This window comes from Loxodonta africana, chromosome 12 (assembly GCF_030014295.1).
Source record: "Loxodonta africana isolate mLoxAfr1 chromosome 12, mLoxAfr1.hap2, whole genome shotgun sequence".
Lineage (NCBI taxonomy): Eukaryota > Metazoa > Chordata > Mammalia > Proboscidea > Elephantidae > Loxodonta > Loxodonta africana.
Window position 1 is genome coordinate 58,110,088 of NC_087353.1, and position 20,145 is coordinate 58,130,232.

General features: G+C 40.6%; 1 protein-coding gene across 2 annotated transcripts in view; it reads right to left on the reverse strand.

The window, feature by feature from the left end:
* Positions 1 to 8,347: 8,347 nt before the first annotated feature.
* The window catches only part of ADCY9 (adenylate cyclase 9), a 157,638-nt gene continuing 145,840 nt past the window's right edge, over positions 8,348 to 20,145 (reverse strand). For both annotated transcript variants that reach the window (XM_064295495.1, XM_064295494.1), the window contains exons 10-11: positions 19,987 to 20,028; positions 8,348 to 12,923 (exon numbers count right to left, since the gene is read on the reverse strand). In XM_064295495.1, coding sequence (XP_064151565.1) covers positions 11,732 to 12,923; positions 19,987 to 20,028 — 1,234 coding nt within the window. In that variant the 3' untranslated portion in view covers positions 8,348 to 11,731. The remainder of the gene's footprint in view (positions 12,924 to 19,986; positions 20,029 to 20,145) is intronic.

A 20,145-nucleotide genomic window follows, 5' to 3' on the forward strand; every position in this document is an offset into this window, starting at 1 on the left:
CTACGCTGACCTTCGAAGCATTCAGTTTATTCAGGAAACTTCTTTGCTTTTGGCTTAGTCCAGTTCTGCTGACCTCGCCTGTATTGTATGTTGTCCTTCCCTTCACCTAAAATAGTTCTTATCTACTATCTAATTAGTGAATACCCCTCTCCCTCTCTCCCTTCCCCATCTCATAACCATCAAAGAATATTTTCTCCTCTGTTTAAACTGCTTCTCAAGTTCTTGTAACAGTGGTCTTATACAATATTTGTCCTTTTGCATCTAATTTTTTTTTTAATTTCATTCAGCATAATGCCTTCCAGATTCCTCCATGTTATGAAATGTTTCACAGATTCATCGCTGTTCTTTATCGATGCGTAGTATTCCATTGTGTGAATATATCATAATTTATTTATCCATTCAACCATTGATGGGCACCTTGGTTGCTTCCATCTTTTTGCTATTGTAAACAATGCTGCAGTGAACATGGGTGGGTGTGCATATATCTGTTTGTGTAAAGGCTCTTATTTCTCTAGGATATATTCCAAAGAGTGGGATAGCTGGATCATATGGTAGTTCTATTTCTAGCTTTTTAAAGAAGTGCCAAAATGATTTCCAAAGTGGTTGTACCATTTTATATTCCCACCAGCAGCGTTTAAGTGTTCCAGTATCTCCACAACCTCTCCAGCATTTATTATTTTGTGTTTTTTGGATTAATACCAGCCTTGTTGGAGTGAAATGCAATCTCATTATAGTTTTGATTTGCATAAAAAAAATTTTTTTTTTAATGGCTAATGATCCTGAGCATTTCCTCATGTATGTTAGCTACCTGAATGTCTTCTTTAGTGAAGTGTCTATTCATATCTTTTGCCCATTTTTTAATTGGGTTATTTGCCTTTTTGCAGTTGAGTTTTTGCAGTATCATGTAGATTTTAGAGATCAGGTGCTGATCAGAAATGTCATAGCTAAAACTTTTTTCCCAGTCTGTAGGAAATCTTTTTACTCTTTTGGTGAAGTCTTTGGATGAGCATAAATTAAAAAAAAAAAAAAATTTTTTTTTTTTTTTTTAGGAGCTCCCAGTTATCTAGTTTTTCTTCTGCAGTTTTAGCAATGTTTTGTATACTGTTTATGCCATGTATTAGGGCTCCTAATATCATCCCTATATTTTCTTCCATGATCTTCGTCATTTTAGATTTTATATTTAGGCCTTCAATCCATTTTGAGTTCATTTTTGTGCATGGTGTGAGGTATGGGTCTTGTTTCATTTTTTTGCAGATGGATATCCAGTTATGCCAGCACCATTTGTTAAAAAGACTGTCTTTTCCCAACTTAACTGTTTTGGGGCCTTTGTCAAATATCAACTGCTCATATGTGGATGGAATTATGTCTGGATCCTCAGTTCTGTTCCATTGGTCTATGCATCTGTTGTGGTACCAGTACCAGGCTATTTTGACTACTGTGGCAGTATAATAGGTTTTAAAATCAGGTAGAGTGAGGCCTCCCACTTTCTTCTTCTTTTTCAGTAATGCTTTACTTATCCGGAGCCTCTTTCCCTTCCATATGAAGTTGTTTCTCCATCTCATTAAAAAATGTTGTTGGAATTTGGATCAGAATTGCATTAAATCTGTAGATCGCTTTTGGTAGAATAGACATTTTTACAATGCTAGGTCTTCCTATCCATGAGCAACGTATATCGTTCCACTTATGTAGGTCTCTTTTGGTTTCTTGCAGAAGTGTTTTGTAGTTTTCTTTGTATTAAGTCTTTTACATCTCTAGTAAGATTTATTCCTAAGTATTTTATCTTCTTGGGGACTACTGTAAATGGTATCGATTTGGTGATTTCCTCTTCGATGTTCTTTTTGTTGGTGTAGAGGAATCCAACTGATTTTTGTATGTTTATCTTGTATCCTGATGCTCTGCTGAACTCTTCTAGTAGTTTCAGTAGTTTACTTGAGGATTCCTTAGGGTTTTCTGTGTATAAGATCATGTCATCTGCAAATAGAGATACTTTAACTTCTTCCTTGCCAATCTGGATGCACTTTATTTCCTTATCTAGACTAATTGCTCTGGCTAGGACTTCCAGCACAATGTTGAATAAGAGTGGTGATAAAGGGCATCCTTGTCTGGTTCCTGATCTCAAGGGGAATGCTTTCAGGCTCTCTCCATTTAGGGTGATGTTGGCTGTTGGCTTTGTACAAATGCCCTTTATTATGTTGAGGAATTTTCCTTCTATCCCTATTTTGCTGAGAGTTTTTATCATGAATGAGTGTTGAACTTCGTCAAATGCCTTTTCTGTATCAATTGATAAAATCATGTGACTCTTCTTTTTGTTTAAAAAAAAATATGATGGATTACATTAATTATTTTTCTAATGTTGAACCATCCCTGCATACCTGGTATGAATCCCACTTGGTCATGGTGAATTATTTTTTTGATATGTTGTTGAATTCTATTGGCTAGAATTTTGTTAAGAATTTTTGCATCTCAGTTCATGGGGGATATAGGTCTGTAAATTTCTTTTTTTGTGGTGTGTTTATCTGATTTTGTTATCAGGGATATGCTGGCTTCATAGAATGAGTTTGGGAGTATTCCTTCTTTTTCTATGCTCTGAAATACCGTTAGTAGTAGTCGTGTTAACTCTTCTCTGGAAGTTTGGTAGAAGTCTTCAGTGAAGCTGTCCAGGACAGTGTTTTTTTTTTTCTGTTGGGAGTTTTTTGATTAACTTTTCAATCTTTTCTTTTGTTATGGGTCTATTTAGTTGTTCTACCTCTGTTTGTGTTAGTTTAGGTAGGTAGTTTCTAGGAATTCATCCATTTCTTCTAGGTTTTCAAATTTGTTAGAGTACAATTTTTGCTAGTAATCTGATATTCTATTAATTTCAGTTGGGTCTGTTGTAATATCACCCATCACATTTCTTGTTTGGGTTATTTGCTTCCTCTTCTCTTTTTCTTTTGTCAGTTTGGCCAATGGCTTATGAAGTTTGTTGATTTTTCAAAGAACCAGCTCTTGGTCTTATTCTTTCAGTTGTTTTTGTTTTCTATTTCATTTAGTTCTGCTCTAATTTTTATTATTTGTTTTCTTCTGGTGCCTGTTTCTTTTGTTGCTCTCTATTTGTTCAAGTTGTAGGGATAATTCTTTGATTTTGACCCTTGCTTCTTTTTCTATGTGTGCATTTATTTATAGAAATTGACCTCTGAGCACTGCTTTCATTGTGTCCCAATAGTTCTGATAGGAAGTGTTTTCATTCTCATTGGATTCTATGAATTTCTTTATTCCATCCATAATGTCTTCTATAATCCAGTCCTTTTTGAGCAGGATATTGTTCAGTTTCCAAGTGTTTGATTTCTTTTCCCTGCTTTTCCTGTTATTGATTTCCACTTTTATGGCCTTATGGTCAGAGTAGATGCTTTGTAATATTTCAGTGTTTTGGATTCTGCTAAGTCTTGCTTTATGACCTAATATGTGGTGTATTTTAGAGAATGTTCCATGTGCACTAGAAAAGAAAGTATACTTGGGTACTGTTGGGTGGAGTGTTCTGTATACGTCTATGAGGTCAAGTTGGTTGATTGTGGCATTTAGATCTTCCATGTCTTTATTGAGCTACTTTCTGGATGTCCTGTCCTTCACTGGAAGTGATGTGTTAAAGTCTCCTGCTATTATTGTGGAGCTAGCTCACTTTTCAAAGCTGATGGATTTTATGTATCTTGTAGTCCTGTCATTGGGTGCATAAATATTTAATATGGTTATATCCTCCTGCTATATTGTCCCTTTAATCATTATATAGTGTCCTTCCTTGTCTTTTGTGGTGTATCTAACTTTAAAGTCTATTTTGTTAGAAAGTAATACTGCCACTCCTGCTTTTTTGCTTGTTGTTTGCTTGATATATTTTTTTCCATCCTTTGAGTTTTAGTTTGTTTGTGTGTCTAAGTCTAAGGTGTGTCTCTTGTAGGCAGCATAGAGATGGATGTTTTTTTTGTTTTTTATCCATTCTTCCACTCTCTGTGTCTTTATTGGTGCCTTTAGTCCATTTCCATTTAGCCTCATTATAGATAGGTATGAGTTTAGTGCTGTGATTTTGATGTCTTTTTATGTGTGTTGTTGAGAGTTTCTTTTTCCCACTTAATTTTTTGTGCTGAGTAATTTACCTTTATATATTGTCTTTTCCTCTTATTCATTGTTGATTTTGTCTCTGCTGAGTCTCTATTTTTTTTCTCTTATTTTATTTTGATGAGTAGGATAGTTAGTCTCCTTTTGGGTTACTTTAATATTTACCCCTATTTTTCTAAGTTTAAACCTAACTTTTGTTTCCTTGTATCGCCTTCTCTTCCTCTCCATATGAAAGATCTATGACTACATTTCTTAGTCCCTCTTCATTGTTTTAATGTTGTCTTCTTTTACATAAGAACATCGCTGTTTGCCTGTTGTGAGCATTTTTTTATCTTGATTTATTTTTGTCATTTTCCTGTCTGGGTTGACATCTGATTGCTCTGCCCAGTGTTCTAGTCTTGGGTTGATACCTGATATTATTGATTTTCTAACCAAAGAACTCCCTTTAGTATTTCTTGTAGTTTTGGTTTGGTTTTTTCCAATTCCCTAAACTTATGTTTATCTGGAAATGTCTTAATTTCACCTTCATATTTGAGAGACAGTTTTACTGGATATATAATTCTTGGTTGGCAATTTTTTTCCTTCAATTTCTTAAATATGTCATCCCATTGCCTGCTTGCCTGCATGGTTTCTGCAAAGTAGTCCAAGCTCATTCTTATTGACTCTTCTTGGTAGGTGACTTTTCGTTTATCCCTAGCTGCTCTTAAAATTCTCTGTCTTTGGTTTTGGCAAGTTTGATTATAATACGTCTTGGTGGCATTCTTTTAAAATCTACCTTATGTGGAGTTTGATGCGCATCTTGGATCGATATCTTCTCATCTTTCACAATATCAGGGAAGTTTTCTGCCAACAAATCTTCAACAATTCTGTCTGTATTTTGTTATCCCTCCCTCTTCTAGAACGCCAATCTCTCGTAGGTTATTTCTCTTGATAGAGTTCCACATGATTCTCAAGTTTTCTTCATTTTTTAAAAATTCTGATTTTTCTTCACATATATTGGTACCAAGTGCTTTATCTTCAAGTTCACAAATTCTGCCTTCCATTTGCTCAATTCTACTCCTCTGACTTTGTATTGTCTAATTCTGTAATTTTATTGTTAATCTTCTGAATTTCTGATTGCTGTCTATGGATTTTTCCAGCTTATTAAATTTTTCATTATGTTCCTGAATAACCTTTTTAATTTCTTCAACTGCTTTATCTGTGTGTTCCTTGGCTTGGTCTGTATATTGCCTGATTTCCTTCCTGATCTCTTGAAGGGTTCTGTATATTAATCTTTTGTATCCTGCCTCCTGTAATTCCAGGAACATACTTTCATCTAGAAGATCCCTTGATTCTTTGTTTTGAGAGCTTGTTGAGGTAATCATGGTCTGTTTCTTTATGTGACTTGATACTGACTGTTGTCTCCAAGCCATCTATAAGTTATTGTATTAGTTAACTTTATGTTTGCTTACTGAATCATAGTTTCTTGCTTTGTTTTGTTTTGATATGCCCAAATAGGTTGCTTGAGTGAGCTAGCTTGATTATTTTCACCTTTGAACCTCTGACGTCCTCTCATGAGATGGCTAGAACTGTTATCAGGTATATGAGTCTAGGAGTCCGTTTAGTTTTCTTGTATGAATTCAGCTCAGGTGTCCAGGTAACTGATCATCAAGTGTGTGGTACAGGCTCTATCCTACAGTCTTAGAGGGGCAGGGGTGATTGGTGTAGGTACAGGTATCTGATTGCAGCAGGGGGTCACGCTCTGAACAAGGCAGGGGGCTGAGAATCATCCCCCTAGTGTCTCTGAGGAAAGCGTGTCCCTGTTCCCTAAAACATACAGGTGGGTGGGTTCTGCAGATGGACCATGGGCACCCAATGTTTTTGGCTGTAAGGGCTGGCAGGTACCAGTTATCCTTGGGCCCCTGTCACAGGTGGCTGGGTGACCTGAGTGAAGCCACCAGTCCTTCAGCCCCTGATGTGGGTAGGTGAGGACCCTGTTTTATAGGCAAAGTGGTGTCAAACACCCACCCTTCCACCACACAGCTGAAATAGTTGTAGTCTGCCAACAAGGCCTATTCTCCTAAAATATACCACACAGGTCCATGCAGGGGGGAAAAGTACTCACAGACCATTTATGTTTTACAGGAGCCACTTCTGTCTTGACCTCTCCGGTTAGTGGAGCTGGCAAATTATCTTTACCCCCAATCGCGGATTTATTCCTTCTCCAGGGTCTGGAGGATGGCTCTAGTGCTCAACTGGGCCTATCTCAGGCCCAGGGAAATGAACAGCCACTGAAGCCGGGTTGGGGTGGTGGAATATACTCTTGATTAGAAATATGTAATATAAATGAGCAGCATTAACATGTTTGATCAAGTTTCTGATGGAGGGTCCAGAAACACTTGGCAATCTCATTCACAGATATTTATAATTACAAATCATCATTCCTCAGGTTATTGTGGGTCTGGGGTTCTTTGAATCCAGAAACTCTTGAAATTGCATGCCACATCAAGTGGGTTTATTTCAAGTGCGTTTTTCTGGAGAAAGGAGCCACAACTTTCATCAAATTATCAAAAGTCTTGGTGAGCCAAAAGGAGGTGAGGAGTCACTGCTGTGAATGAATGAGGTCTCAGTCAGATTGCTTCATTCTTTCTCCTTTGCAGCTTCAGTATTTTCTCCATTTTCCTTGATGTTGCTTATTGGTCCAGTCATGAAGATTTTTGTTTTACGTTACGGTGTAATTCATACTGAAGCTGTAGTCTTTGATCTTCATCAGAATGCTCCTTAGAAGTGAAGATGATGAGACTTTGTCTCATGTAGTTTGGACACGTTATCAGGAGGGACTAGTCGTTGGAGGACATCATGCTTGGTAAAGCAGAGGGACAGTGAAAAAGACGAAGACCCTCAATAAGATGGATTGACACACCGGCTGCAACAATGGGTTCAAACACAGTAACGATTGTGAGGATGGCGCAGGACCGGGCGGTGTTTCATTCCATTGTACATACGGGACGAACTGACTTGATGGCACCTAACAAAAACAGTCAGAGCTTCAGGCCTAGCAGGAATATGAGAATTCCCCGAACTCAGATTACTCCACTATTCAGTAACAGCTCTTTGGAGTCACGTTATAAAAAAACAAGTTTTTACAAAGAAACTGTATAAAAATAGACACTTAGGAAGATGTTGAATTTACTCATATATAGTGTGCGAGTGTACTTTTTCTTAATCACTTCCTTTCATTATCTCTTTCCCCAGCTAGCTTCCTGTTCCTGGTACTTGGGACCTATTCCAAGTGGCCACAATGATAGATTCCCACAGCAGGGGAAAAATCTACCACATGCGAAAAAGATTTCAGATGAAAGAAAAACCACAAGTGATAATCCTGAGGCTTAGCACAGAAATTACAGGCCATCTTTCTCAACCGTTTCAGAAATTATCTGGTGTCCCTGGGGTGCCCTTTCTTGTAGAAAGACTCATGTTCTTACAAGGCCTTCAATGCAGCGAAGACTGATATTCACTAACCTCCAGAAGGTTCCTGGGGATGCCTGCAGCATAGCCTCGGGAAGGAAGGTGTGCCCTCCTCAGAGAGGTGTCCTTATTGTCAGGAGCGATGGCTGGGGGGCCCGGCTTCGTTTCCTTTAGCAGAGTCCAAGATGGGGTATCTGCTCTGAATACATGAGTCACCAGGAAAAGCCTTTTAGAGGAAGCGGCTCTAAGCTTGAGGTCTGTGGCATCTTAACCAGTTGTCGTAGAGTCCCTTCGGACTCATGGCGACGCCACGTGTGTAAGAGTAGAACTGCACTCCATAGGATTTTCGATAGCTGATTTTTCAGAAGTAGATTGCCAGGCCTTTCTTCTGAGGTGCCTCTGGGTGAATTCAAACCTCCAACCTTTCAGTTAGCAGGTGAAGGCATTAACCATTTGCAGAACCCAGGGACTCCCCATGGAGCCCCAGAAGATCCACAGTTTGGCTTCAGATTTGGAGGTACTGTGAACTCCCTAAGATATTCACAAACTCCCTAAGATATGCACAAAATGGCACATGTGTGTTTCTTGGAAGAGACTCCGTGACTTTAAACAGATTCTGAAATGGGTTGTGACTGCTCCCAAAACACCAGAAGCCACCACGATATGGTGTCCCAATTACTCTGCCAGGGAGAGACTACTTGGGAGCATCTTTTCAGAAAGCCTACTTTGTTTGCTCAGTCAACTCCTTCTCTCAAGATGTTGCAGTGAAAAGCAATTTAGAAGGCCTGACTAGGGACACTGTCACAAGCAAAACTTGTCCTGCAACCTGATTTTTATTTTTTAAAATTCCATGTAAAAATAAATACTTCTCAACCAAAATTTACAGCAAATATTTCCATTAAAATAAACAAAAATGCATATATGAACAGGGTTTTTTTAGTTGACCTGTTTTCCAAGGCATGATGTGAAGAAAATGCAAATCTTCCTATTTCAGCCACAAAGTGCAGAACACATTAGCAGTACTGCCCTCTTCAATGAGGAAATACCAGGCATCAAGTATTAGATTTATGAATATTTTAATGTCCATTTCTTCAGTGGATGCATTTTGAAATTTAGAGTTAACAATTTAAAAAGAGCAGAGCAAATGAAATATAGAAAAGGCAAACAGTTTGTTCTTGCTCATTTAATTTCAGATTCTAGGCAGGATATGATTTTTCTGAAACCACCAATCAAAAAATGCTTACCTGGAAAATCTATAAATTCAAATACAGATGCATCTTTGGAGACTACAAGCTATTACTAGCCTGCATGATGGGAAGCACACCACCTTTTGGCTCTCCGTTGAGTGCAAATCTGCAGGGGTGACGTATGAGGGAAGTTGGCTTCAGTAGGGTCATACGCAGTGGGGTGTCACCTGGGGAACTCTCCAAACTTCTGAAGGGTTTCATAACTGATGCTTTACATTTGTTTGCATTGGATAAAATTATGTGTGCTTGTTTATCATGTATTAATATATACAATTTGATCTGACCTAGGGCCAAGAGGAAAATAGCAATTGCAACTCAGAGCAACTATTTACACACATTCAATTCTGAAGTACTGCTTCTTGCCCTAAGTTTGTAAGAGGTATTGCCACACTGAAGGACACATCCTTCTTGTTGCTAGCACTTGAGCCCACTGCTTAGAAACCTGTCTGTCTCCAGCAACCACTTGTTCAATGCCAACAGATCTGGATGCATGACGTCTCCACTGCAGATGGTCTATGCTCCGTGTTGAGGTATGCTTCAGGGCAGGGACCTAGGGGATCAGAGTTGCCATGTGGCCCAAAGGGAGCATTTGTACCAGCCATTTCTGAAGGCTCAGGGTGGTTTGTAAAGACCATTCTAAAATCTGCATTCACGCAAAGCTAGACTAGGCCGCCAGATGTTAATGCATTAGCTCCTCAGTCTTGCGGGGTCAGAAGTCACAAACACTTTTGCACTCAGTGAAGGAGGACAGTTTGATAGGGAAGACGTGTGAGGAGGTGAGCTGCTGTACAGTCCACTTTGTGAAACAGCCAAGACTGTATCGCTCGTTGGCAACCACCCAGCCCCATTACATGCCGTTCTAGCTCTGGAGCCTGGAGAACAGAGAGTAAGGGGAAATGACAGCCCTTGTATACACCCCTTAATACTGTGGAAGAAAACTCCTGAAGTGCCAACAATTCCTACATTCAAGGGGGGCATCAGGTAGTATTTCTTAAGGAAAAAAAAAACAAACAAAAGTTGTGCAATATTTCGTAAGAATACACTCTTTAGAAGCGTGGTATTGTCACAGCCGTCCCCTCTGTGGTACTGGAAGAGCAACACACTGGCAGTGACTCATGAAGGAGAGACTCAGTGACTGAGAGGGCTCTGGGTCCGGGGATGCCAAGATTCCGGGTGCCACGAAGCCACTCCTGCACATCCCTTGACGAGCTGACTGAGCAGAACCATTACTTCTTTATGCAGATTCTGTAAACATTTGGGGAGGAGGGATAATACTGGGACTTAATGCAGCTGTGAAAACTCTACAGTAAGATTTAACAGTGAAAAGAAAATGCACATGGGCAAGACGGTGAAGACCTCAACAGATAAGGCGCTCGTCCTCAAATTAATTACCTTCCGAGCTGTGCATCAGTGTCACCTTAAACTACAACCACAACAGGGAGACTGTAGCTCAGTTCTCCATAAACTTCAGACTCATTGTGGCAATTACAAACCCAGTTGGAAACAGCACAGAAGTGAAGCTACTTGGTTTTCTATACTTCGTCCAGGCAACACGCCTCATCTGCATACAGATGACTCTCCCTAAATACAGTGTAAGAACTCAATCAGAAGGGGGCTGGAGTCAGCTTATAAGAATGAATCCTACCACAGATAGGCCACATGCGGCCTGCAGTTGGGAAACCACGAGAACACTGTTGGAATTGGTGGAAAGGAAGAGAGCGCCACCCCTGTCTACCTGTTCTTAGGCTCAGCTCATGGCCCAGGCTTCCTCCATAAGGGGACTAATCCTGACCCTGCAGCAGTAGTGTTCCATTGGAAAAGGGAGGCTGAGCATTTTTCCCACCCGAAGTGCATTTGATGTCTGGGAAGGCCCCTCAGCTTTGATAGGAATCCCACCTAGCACCTGCCCTCAAGGGGAGGCTTGAGGTGGCTGAACTAGTAGTAGACAGCTCCTCCTGGTTCTGCTCAGCCCATCCCCGGCCCTACAAAGCCTGCTTCCTTCCGCCAAGGCCCCTGCTATCCCCCAACACACACCACCTGATAAATAAATAAATAAATAGATGTAACCCTAGGACATTTATTTTGAGTTTCTCTCTTGGATGCGGCAGCTTCGAAGACAACCACCTTCACTCCCAACTGGAAGATTCCTCGGGGTAGGGGGCAGGATGAATGCTGGCTTTGAAAAAACCTGAGGCCTCAGCTCACACACAGTGTTACCTGTTAGCATTTGACATCTTGGCCCGGATGCAGATGAGCTCCTAAAACCACTCATCATAGGGAAGGCAGTACAGACAGCCTGCAAGGAAAGGACTCGAGGGTTGCTCTCTGAAGAGCTCTCTGGCTTCGTGTGGGGCCCTCTCTGCCGACTGCTGAATGCTTTCCTCAGCTCACATGCCCCTCAGACACACCCTTCTCAGTAAACTACTGGCACTTTATATCAGTTTCATAAATGCAGATGTGTGCGTGTATGTGTTTACATAGAAAGGTCAGGTCATGTAGAACGCTATCATGTATACAGAAAAAAAAACAATAAACCTCAGAAACATCGTATTAGCCAAAAAAAAAAAAAAAAGTCTTGTGAGAAAAAGAAATAAAAATGATAACCACAACCTCTGTTTTCAAAGTCCAGTGACATCCAGAGCCATGATTTCACCCAGCGGCCTCTGTCCCTAGGCATGGAGACCAAGGCCAACCCCTGAAGGCACTTGTTATTTTCCACACTGCTGAGCGGGTGACACAGAGGCGGGAGGCGTCCCGGGAATGGAGCAGGTGGGAAGAAATGGGTGGGAGTGAGCCCTGAATATTCATCATCCACACAGAAGTCAGGGCTGAAATGACAGCACACCACGTCCAGGGGTGGCACTGTGGCACCTGGATAGGTGCAATAGCCTAATACAAATATTATTGTGTTTTGACGAACAGAGCACCGCGGGCAGCTTTTCAGCGCTGCGTCACAAGCTCCCGGAGACATTGAGCTTGGTGAGCTCATTGGCTTCCTCCAGCCCTACTTCCTCACAGTCGCTTTTCTCCATGGCTTTGCTGAAGCGGCAACTCTCTTCTGCTCTGACAGGCTCCCTCCAGGGCCTCTTAGAAGACAGGTGGACATCCTTGGCCTGTGTGCTGCTATCGGAACTCAGAGACGCCCTGTCCAAATTCTGTACAGAAGGCACCAGGTTGGCGATCTCATCAGTGGGTGACCGCCCGATGCTCCCGTCCACCTGGACCCGGATGTCCGGGGAGATGGACAGCTGGTGTTGAGGCACGATCCCGTTGTCTATACACTTGGGGTAGAGGTAGGTCTTCATTTGACCTTTCCCCTTGACATTCACTGTCCCTCTGTAGTCAAAGTCATAGCCCATCTTGCTCAGGACCCGGTAGCTCTCTTCACTCACCTGAATGCGGCATTCTACCCCAGTGGTATCCATCCTGCTGGCAATGTTGACCGTGTCCCCCCAGATATCGTACAGCAGCTTTGTGGTGCCGATGACCCCTGCAGTCAGGGGCCCATGGTTGAAGCCGACACGGAGTTTGAAGTTGAACCACAACATGTTGTTATTGAAGTCATCCACCACACGCATCATCTCCTTGGCAAACTCGAACAGGATCTGCAGGTGTTCCTGCGGGTGGCTGCTATCCTGGCACTGAGCCGTGTTCAGCCCCGAGGCAGCCATGTAGGTCGCCCCAATGGTCTTGATCTTCTCAATGCTGCTGTAGTCCGGCTTGCTTAGGAGCTCGTCAAAGTCCCCAATGAGTTCGTTGAGGACCCGGTAGCACTCCTTGCCCCCCTCGTAGTTCTCCTCGTAGAATTCGCTGAAGTTGACGATGCTGGCGAAGATGACCCCTCCACTGTCATGGTTCTTGGAATAGGTCTGAGACACCTTGAGCTGCTCGGCCACATGGTAAGGAATGATGTTTCTCAGCAGCCAGTCAGCCTGGTCTCGCATGCTCTGGATCTTGGTGCGGTGAAGGTCCGCTTCCACGTCGCCATGGTAGTGTAAGCGGTAGCTGACTTCGAACTCTCGGTTCAGGAACCAGACCAGGAGGAGCAGAAGAAAGAAGACGAGAACCACCTCCTGGCCAATCAGACTGGCTGGCTTCCTGCTGTCATGTGGCAGTGAGCCACTGCAGGGACTCCCCTGGGAACTGGAGAACAAAGGGAAGAGAAAGAACAGGTCCTTTTAAATTCATCTTTAAGTGAAAGGTGCCTACTCTGCACTTCAAGGTTCTGAAACAGCCCAGTTAACCAGCAACCTGCTCCAAGTTCTGCTGAGATCAGACCTTCAACCACTGGGAGCCACAAAGCAATCCATGCTCGTTAATTTGGCTAAAGATGTGCAGAGATAGACTGGCTTATGTTGATAACTTCTTTAATAAGTGCTTTATCATTGCTTGGTTCTTCAGAAGTCTTTTATCTTCTTGATTTTTAAAATCTTTTTTTCTCTCTTTCCCCAAACTCTTTATTTTGAAAACTTTTCAGACTAGTAAAATAATTGTTATTTTGAAAAATTTACAGACTTATAAAATAAATATCCATGTACCTGGCACCTGGATTCAAAAATTGTTAACATTTTACCTTTTTCCTTTCTTTCTCTCTAAACACATACACATACTTAAAAACATTCAGTATGTGTCTCCTAAAAAGGACATCTTCCTTCGTGACCACACCACCGTTATCTACTCAAGAAATTTAACATTGATACAGTAGTATTCCCTAATATACTTGCTCCTTAGATTTCTAATCTGACTTTGTTTTTGAAAGTCTTATGATTTTACAAAGAATGTTTATAAGTTCTCTACTCTCTACCCATATAAAAGTTTGGCAAAATACCATTTTCCCCCTCTGGGCTAGTTCTGTTTTGGCAAAATCATCTAAGACAACTTTAACATTTCTTCAAAGAATATGTCTACTTTTAAGAGTAACATATGCACACTGTAAGAAACTCAAGTAGTACAAGCAATGGGGAGTCAGTGTCTTTAGAGGTAACCAATGTTACAATTTCTTGTGGTCATGTAGAATTCTAATACATGGATGTGCTGCAACAGCCAGACTCCTACAGAGGGACACCTGGGTCGTGCCTGTCTTATTACAAACAACAAAGCAGTGAGTATTCCTGTGCGTACATCTTTGTGCATATGAATGAATCTACCTGTGGGATAAACTCCTACAGATGGAATTGCTCAGTGATTTTAAATACTGTGCATTTAGAATTTTGCTAGAAATTTCCAAATTGCCCTTCTAAGAGGCTGAACCAATTTCTAATTTCCTCTGATCATTTAACCTATCTCCCATGGAGCTATTCCCCAGCTTGATAGTGCTGGTGGGTGACAGCTGGGGTAGGAAGACTGAAGATTAGTGGAGAATAGCATAATTTCTTTTAAAAGTTTATTTTTAAAATCTACATTTTTTCTATTTATAAGTACTACACATACATCATAGACAATTTAGGAAAAAAAATTTCTCCAGAGGCAATCACTGTTAATACTTGAATTTTCTTCTAGTCTTTTTTCTATTTTTTTTTTAAGACAATTCTGTGATTGCTCTGCCCATATATATTGTGTAGCCTGAAGTCCACTAGATTTTATGAACAATTGGCTAGGTCAATACATAGACAGATCCTCAACTAATAAGACAGCTCTGCTGCACAGGAAGCTCTATTCTTTAATCAAAGCATGTAACAAGTTTTAGTGTTGCCTGTATTTAAACCAAAAAAACCCCATTGCCATTGACTCTGACTCAGCCACCCTATAGGACAGAGTAGAACTGTCCCATAAGGTTTTCAAGGCTGTAATCTTTACGGAAGGAGAATGTCACATCTTTCTCCCGTGAAGTGGCTAGTGGGTTAGAACCACTAACCTTTCAGTTAGCAGCTGAGCGCTTTACCACTGTACCACCAGGGCTCCTTTGCCTGTACTTAAGGATATTAAAAAATAATGAACTTGACTAGCATGGCCCTCCATGATGCAGTCACAAAAGCCCTGGCCTTGGATTAAGAAGACCGGAGGCTATTTTCCAGCTTGACCACTGCAGAGTTCTGGAACTCTGAAGTCACATCCTCTCTCTGGGTCTCAATTTCCTCACGTACAAACTGTGAAGATGGGCTGTTGTTGTTGTTAGATGCCACTGAGTCAGTTCTAACTCATAGCGACCCTATGCACAACAGAACAAAACACTGCCCAGTCCTGTGCCATTCTCACAATTGTTGCTATGCTTGAGCCCACTGTTGAAGCTACTGTGTCAAGCCATCTCGTTGAGGGTCTTTCTCTTTTTTGCTGACCTTCTACTTTACCAAGCATGATGTCCTTCTCCAGGGACTGATCACTCCTGATAACATGTCCAAAGTATGTGAGACATCTTGCCATCCTTGCCTCTAAGGAACATTCCAGTTATGCTTCTTCCGAGACAGATTTGTTCATTCTTTTGGCAGTCCATGGTATATTCAATATTCTTCGCCAATACCACAATCGAAGGCATCAATTCTTCTTCAGTCTTCCTTATTCATTGTCCAGCTTTTGCATGCATATGAGGCAACTGAAAACACCATGGCTTGGGTCAGGCGCATCTTAGTCTTCAGGGTGACATCTTTGCTTTTCAACACTTTAAAGAGGTCTTTTGCAGCAGACTTGCCCAATGCACTGCATCCTTTGATTTCTTGACTGTTGCTTCCATGGGTGTAGACTGTCAATCCAAGTAAAATTAAATCTTTGACAACTTCAATCCTTCCTCTGTTTATCATGATGTTGCTTATTTGGTCCAGTTGTGAGGATTTTCGTTTTCTTTAGGTTGAGGTGTAATCCATACTGAAGGCTGTAGTCTTTGATCTTCATCAGTAAGTGTTTCAAATCCTCTTCATTTTCAGCAAGCAAGGTTGTGTCATCTGTATAACGCAGGTTGTTAATGGGTCTTCCTCCAATCCTGATGCCCCATTCTTCTTCATATAGCCCAGCTTCTTAGATTATTTGCTCAGCATAAGACTGAATAGGTATGGTGAAAGGATACAACCCTGATGCACACCTTTCCTGATTTTAAACCATGCAGTATCCCCTTGTTCTGTTCAAATGACTTCCTCTTGATCCATGAACAGATTCCTCATGAGCACAATTAAGTGTTTCAGAATCCCCATTCTCCACAATGTTATCCATAATTTGTTATGAGACACAGAGTCGAATGCCTTAGCACAGTCAATAAAACACAGGTAAACATCTTTGCTGGTATTCTCTGCTTTCAGCCAGGATCCATCTGACATCAGCAATGATATCCAGTGATATCCCTGGTTCCTAGGAGATGAGCTGGAGGGTCAAAAAGTCCTTCTTTAAGTTGTATGCTTTTTTCTGCACAGAACCTCAGGCCAGGAAGGACTTAATGAAGATAGGCTGGAGGGTCATTCCTTTCTGGCCTGAGGTTCTACGCAGAAAAAAGCTAACAGAGCAGGCCTGAGAATGCTCTCCTTAGAAAGCCTGTTTGCAAGACTGGCCCTTGGCTGGCATCAGGAAACTTAGATTTTGGGAGGGTTCCTGCCATTCCCAGGTAAGCAAGGCTCACTGTGCCTAAACTGTTCATACATGCAATGTGGCTGATACTGAACATCTGCTTTTCTTTTGGGGGCCCAGAATTTTGGTACATCCCAGACAGGGAAGTCCATGTGCTTTGCCCCCAACAAAAATCTTGGGCGCTGATCTCTGTAACATTTTACACATGTTGTCACAACTCAGTGCTGGGGAATTAAACACACAGTGCCACAGTGGTTAAAGAGCTCCACTGTTAACCAAAAGGCAGGCAGTTCAAACCCACCAGCCAGCTGTTCTGGCGGTGAAAGATGTGGCACTCTGCTTCCTTAAGATGTACAGCCTTGGAAACTACATGGGGCAGTTCTACACTGCCCTGTGGGGGCCACTATGAATCAGAATCAACTTGATGACAGTGGGTATTTGTGTGACCCCATGGGGCGAGGACCCTTGGGAGCTGTGTCCAGCTTCTTCCAGACTTCTCCCAATGTGCCTTTTCCCTTTGCTGTAATAAACCACAGCTGTAAGTGCAACTATATGCAAGTCCTGTGAGTTCTCCTGGCAAATTGTCAAACTTGGGGGTGGTCTTAGGGACCCCCGACAAAGGTTCTATGACTCAACACTTGTAAACTAGGAACCAGAAAAGTCCTCTACGGTGAGACACACTGAGCTTCACTCATTTATTTTGCTAAAAGCTGTTAATTAAGTTCAATATATACCATGAATCTCAAGTGCTAAACATAGTAACTATTTACTTTAGATGGCTAAAACAGACTTATGCATAGCACCCTTAAGCCCTCTGGTTGGCTTTTCAATATTGTAAGAAGAGGGTCTAGAAGGGGAGAGCCAGACTTTCCTGTGCTGTGAGCTCCTCTAGGGGTGGGGAGTCTGTCTTCCTTTCAGTTTCTCCAAAGCACTGATACCAAGGGATAGCCCTCTCTACACTGCCACGCTGTAAAGTAATCTTCATGGCACAGAAGGTATTCTAAAGCCCCATGGTAGAAATGGGTGATTGTAGCTGGGTTTCCTCAATCAGTCTATTGCTTCTGTTGCTCTTCATGCTGTGACTATAGCCAAAGCCACAGTGTGGCCCAACTCTGGAGATGGCACAGGCCAGTCCCCTCTGGATGGAGAAAAGCAAGGGCTGGTTTGAGAGGGAAAGAGAAAAGAGACAACGATTCTTGGTTTTTTTTTTTTAAGCTTTGCTTAAAAGAAGAAGGATCCCTGGCTCAGTGGTAAAAGCACTCAGCTGCTAACCGAAAGGTCAACCAGCAGTTCAACCCCACTAGCCATTCCGAGAGAGAAGAGACCTAGTAATATGCTCCCGTAAAGATTACAGCCTTAAGAACCCTACGGCGCAGTTCTTCTCTGTCCTACAGGGTCAGTATGAGTCAGAATCAAGTTGACGGCAGCAGGTTTGGTTTTTGGTTAAAAGAAATGAGTCCTACTAAACTGAATTTATATCTGGCACCCAAGTTGGCTGATTTGCAACAGAAGATAACTGTACCAAGTAAGTAAAATCATGACTTCCACAGTACAGCCTATATTTCTTATTCTAATATAGGAAGAACAAAAGTGATGATCCTATTCCCAAATTCAAATTGCAAAGGTCAGTTCCCAAAAGAGAACTTTTATGTGACTAAATGCAAGAGTTCATTTATGATTTGCTAGTTGGACATTAAATCATAAATGAAATTTAAAGTAAAACAGAGTATAATCCATTATCACTGAGAAGAGGGACTGAAAAAGAGAAAAACAGGAAAAAAAAAAAACATTTGCCATCCTAATCCGCTAAACATGGCATTTGTTAACATTTTGGTGTACTTCACTGCAATTTTAAAAACTACACCTAGGGGTGAGGAAGGGAGTCCCTAGAAGGGGGCACGAGGGGGACTTCTGGCGTGCTGGTAATGTTCTATTTCTTGGTCTGGGTGGTGGTTAAATGGTTATGTTTGCTTGTGAGAATTCATTGAGCTGTATACTCTTATGATCTGGTACTTTCCTGTGTAAATGTTATATGTCAATAAAAAGTTAATTTTAAAAAAAAGACACCTAGGTGTTTTACTTTTTACTTTTAAATTCGAATAGTTATAATCACACCTACAAACATATTTGCATTCTGTTTTTTTTCCTCTAGCCACTTCCTTACCAATACCTAAATGCTCACAGATATTTTATTTTTAATCGTAAAAACAGAAAAAAAAAATCCCTCATAAACTCATGATATTATTATATCACAAATATTACCATTTTAGAGTGATCTCTTCCCTTTTTTCATATTTAATGAAATAACCTAGTTGTAACTGCAGTATATTTGAAATTTCACATAATACATGAAAAAAGAAAACCATAAATGTTTCCCATAGTGCTGCCTGATGTGCAACTGCTGCATAAACCGCAATATTTGTGTATGTGTATTGAAATTTACATAAATTTCCTTATTACTGACAACTGAAGTTGCTGACGAATTTTCACTATAATCTATCACTGTGATGAATATCTGTGGGCATACAATCTTTTCTATATTGCTGAATGATTTCCTCGGGAGATTAGCAAAAATGGAATTGTTAGGTTAAAGGCTATGAACATTTTTATGACTGTTTTTTACAGACTGTCAAATTACTTTCTGAAACTCTTGGACTGAGGCATGGCAGAAAGAGCCTGGCAGGGGAGTCCCGGAGGCCGGGGTTTAACCACTGCCAGTGACTGGCTGTGTGACCATAGGCCAGTGCCTTACCCTCTGAGTTTCAGCTTCCTCAGCTATAAAACGGGGACAAAGTCACCTATGTGTCAGATTATTGAGAGGGTTAAGCAAATGTATATTTTAAGTGCCTAGTAGCTAATGCGAATTAGATATCATCGATAATTTAGAATGTAACATACACTTCCTACAATAGGTATTATTAGCATTACAACTTTTTGAAGGCCCAATTTAAAAGACCAAAAGGAATTTTATAGTTATCTAAATCTGCAATGACTTCATAGTAATGATATTGACTACATTTCTGTGTGTATCTTCTACCCACATTTCCTTTTTTACGAATTTTTTTGTCCTTTATCTATCTCTTAATTAGCTCTTTATATAATAACAAAAAAGTCAAACCTGTTGCTGTCAAATTGATTCCGACTCATAGCAACCCTATATAATAGTACCACAGATTATTTTTCTCAGCCTGCTTTGACTTTCTCTGTCTCTAATCTACCAATCAGTATTTTCTTTTGTTGTTTTATTATTTCTAAGATGGGAAAGTTACCTCTGTCTTAAAAGCCTGATAACTAATTTATTTTTCAAGATTTTATATAGTTTAATTTTTATTTTTGACTCTAATTTTTAGAATTTATTTTGATGCTTAGAGTAAAGCAAGGGCTTAACATTTATCCTTTCCAGTTTCTTGTCAGTTATTTTGAAATAATTTAGAGGATAATGTACTACTACTTCTGTTGGGTTTGTGAAATCTTCTTTGTTGTATGCTTAAAGTCTCACACAAAATTAAACCAACTCTAATAATCATTTTATTTTTCCAGAAAGATATGATAACTATAATCTCATATTTTAACAAGTGAATGTTTTCCACTTTCCCCTTTTTTGGTATGCATATATCGTTCATTTAAGCCATGCTGTTTTCAGTACATTTAGAAATAAGCAGTAGTCATATTCATATAGCTACACCCATGTATCCCAACATCGGCATAAGAAGCTTACCTGAAATTCTGTACTGCATCAAGGTGTGCAATTATTATGGAACTGAAATTAAAATGCAAGAAAATATTAATAGAAAAAAGCAAAGAAGGTATGACATAAAGTAACATGAGAAGAGTTTAAACAAACAGCTTTCCTTTTTTAATGCAGAGATCAAATTAG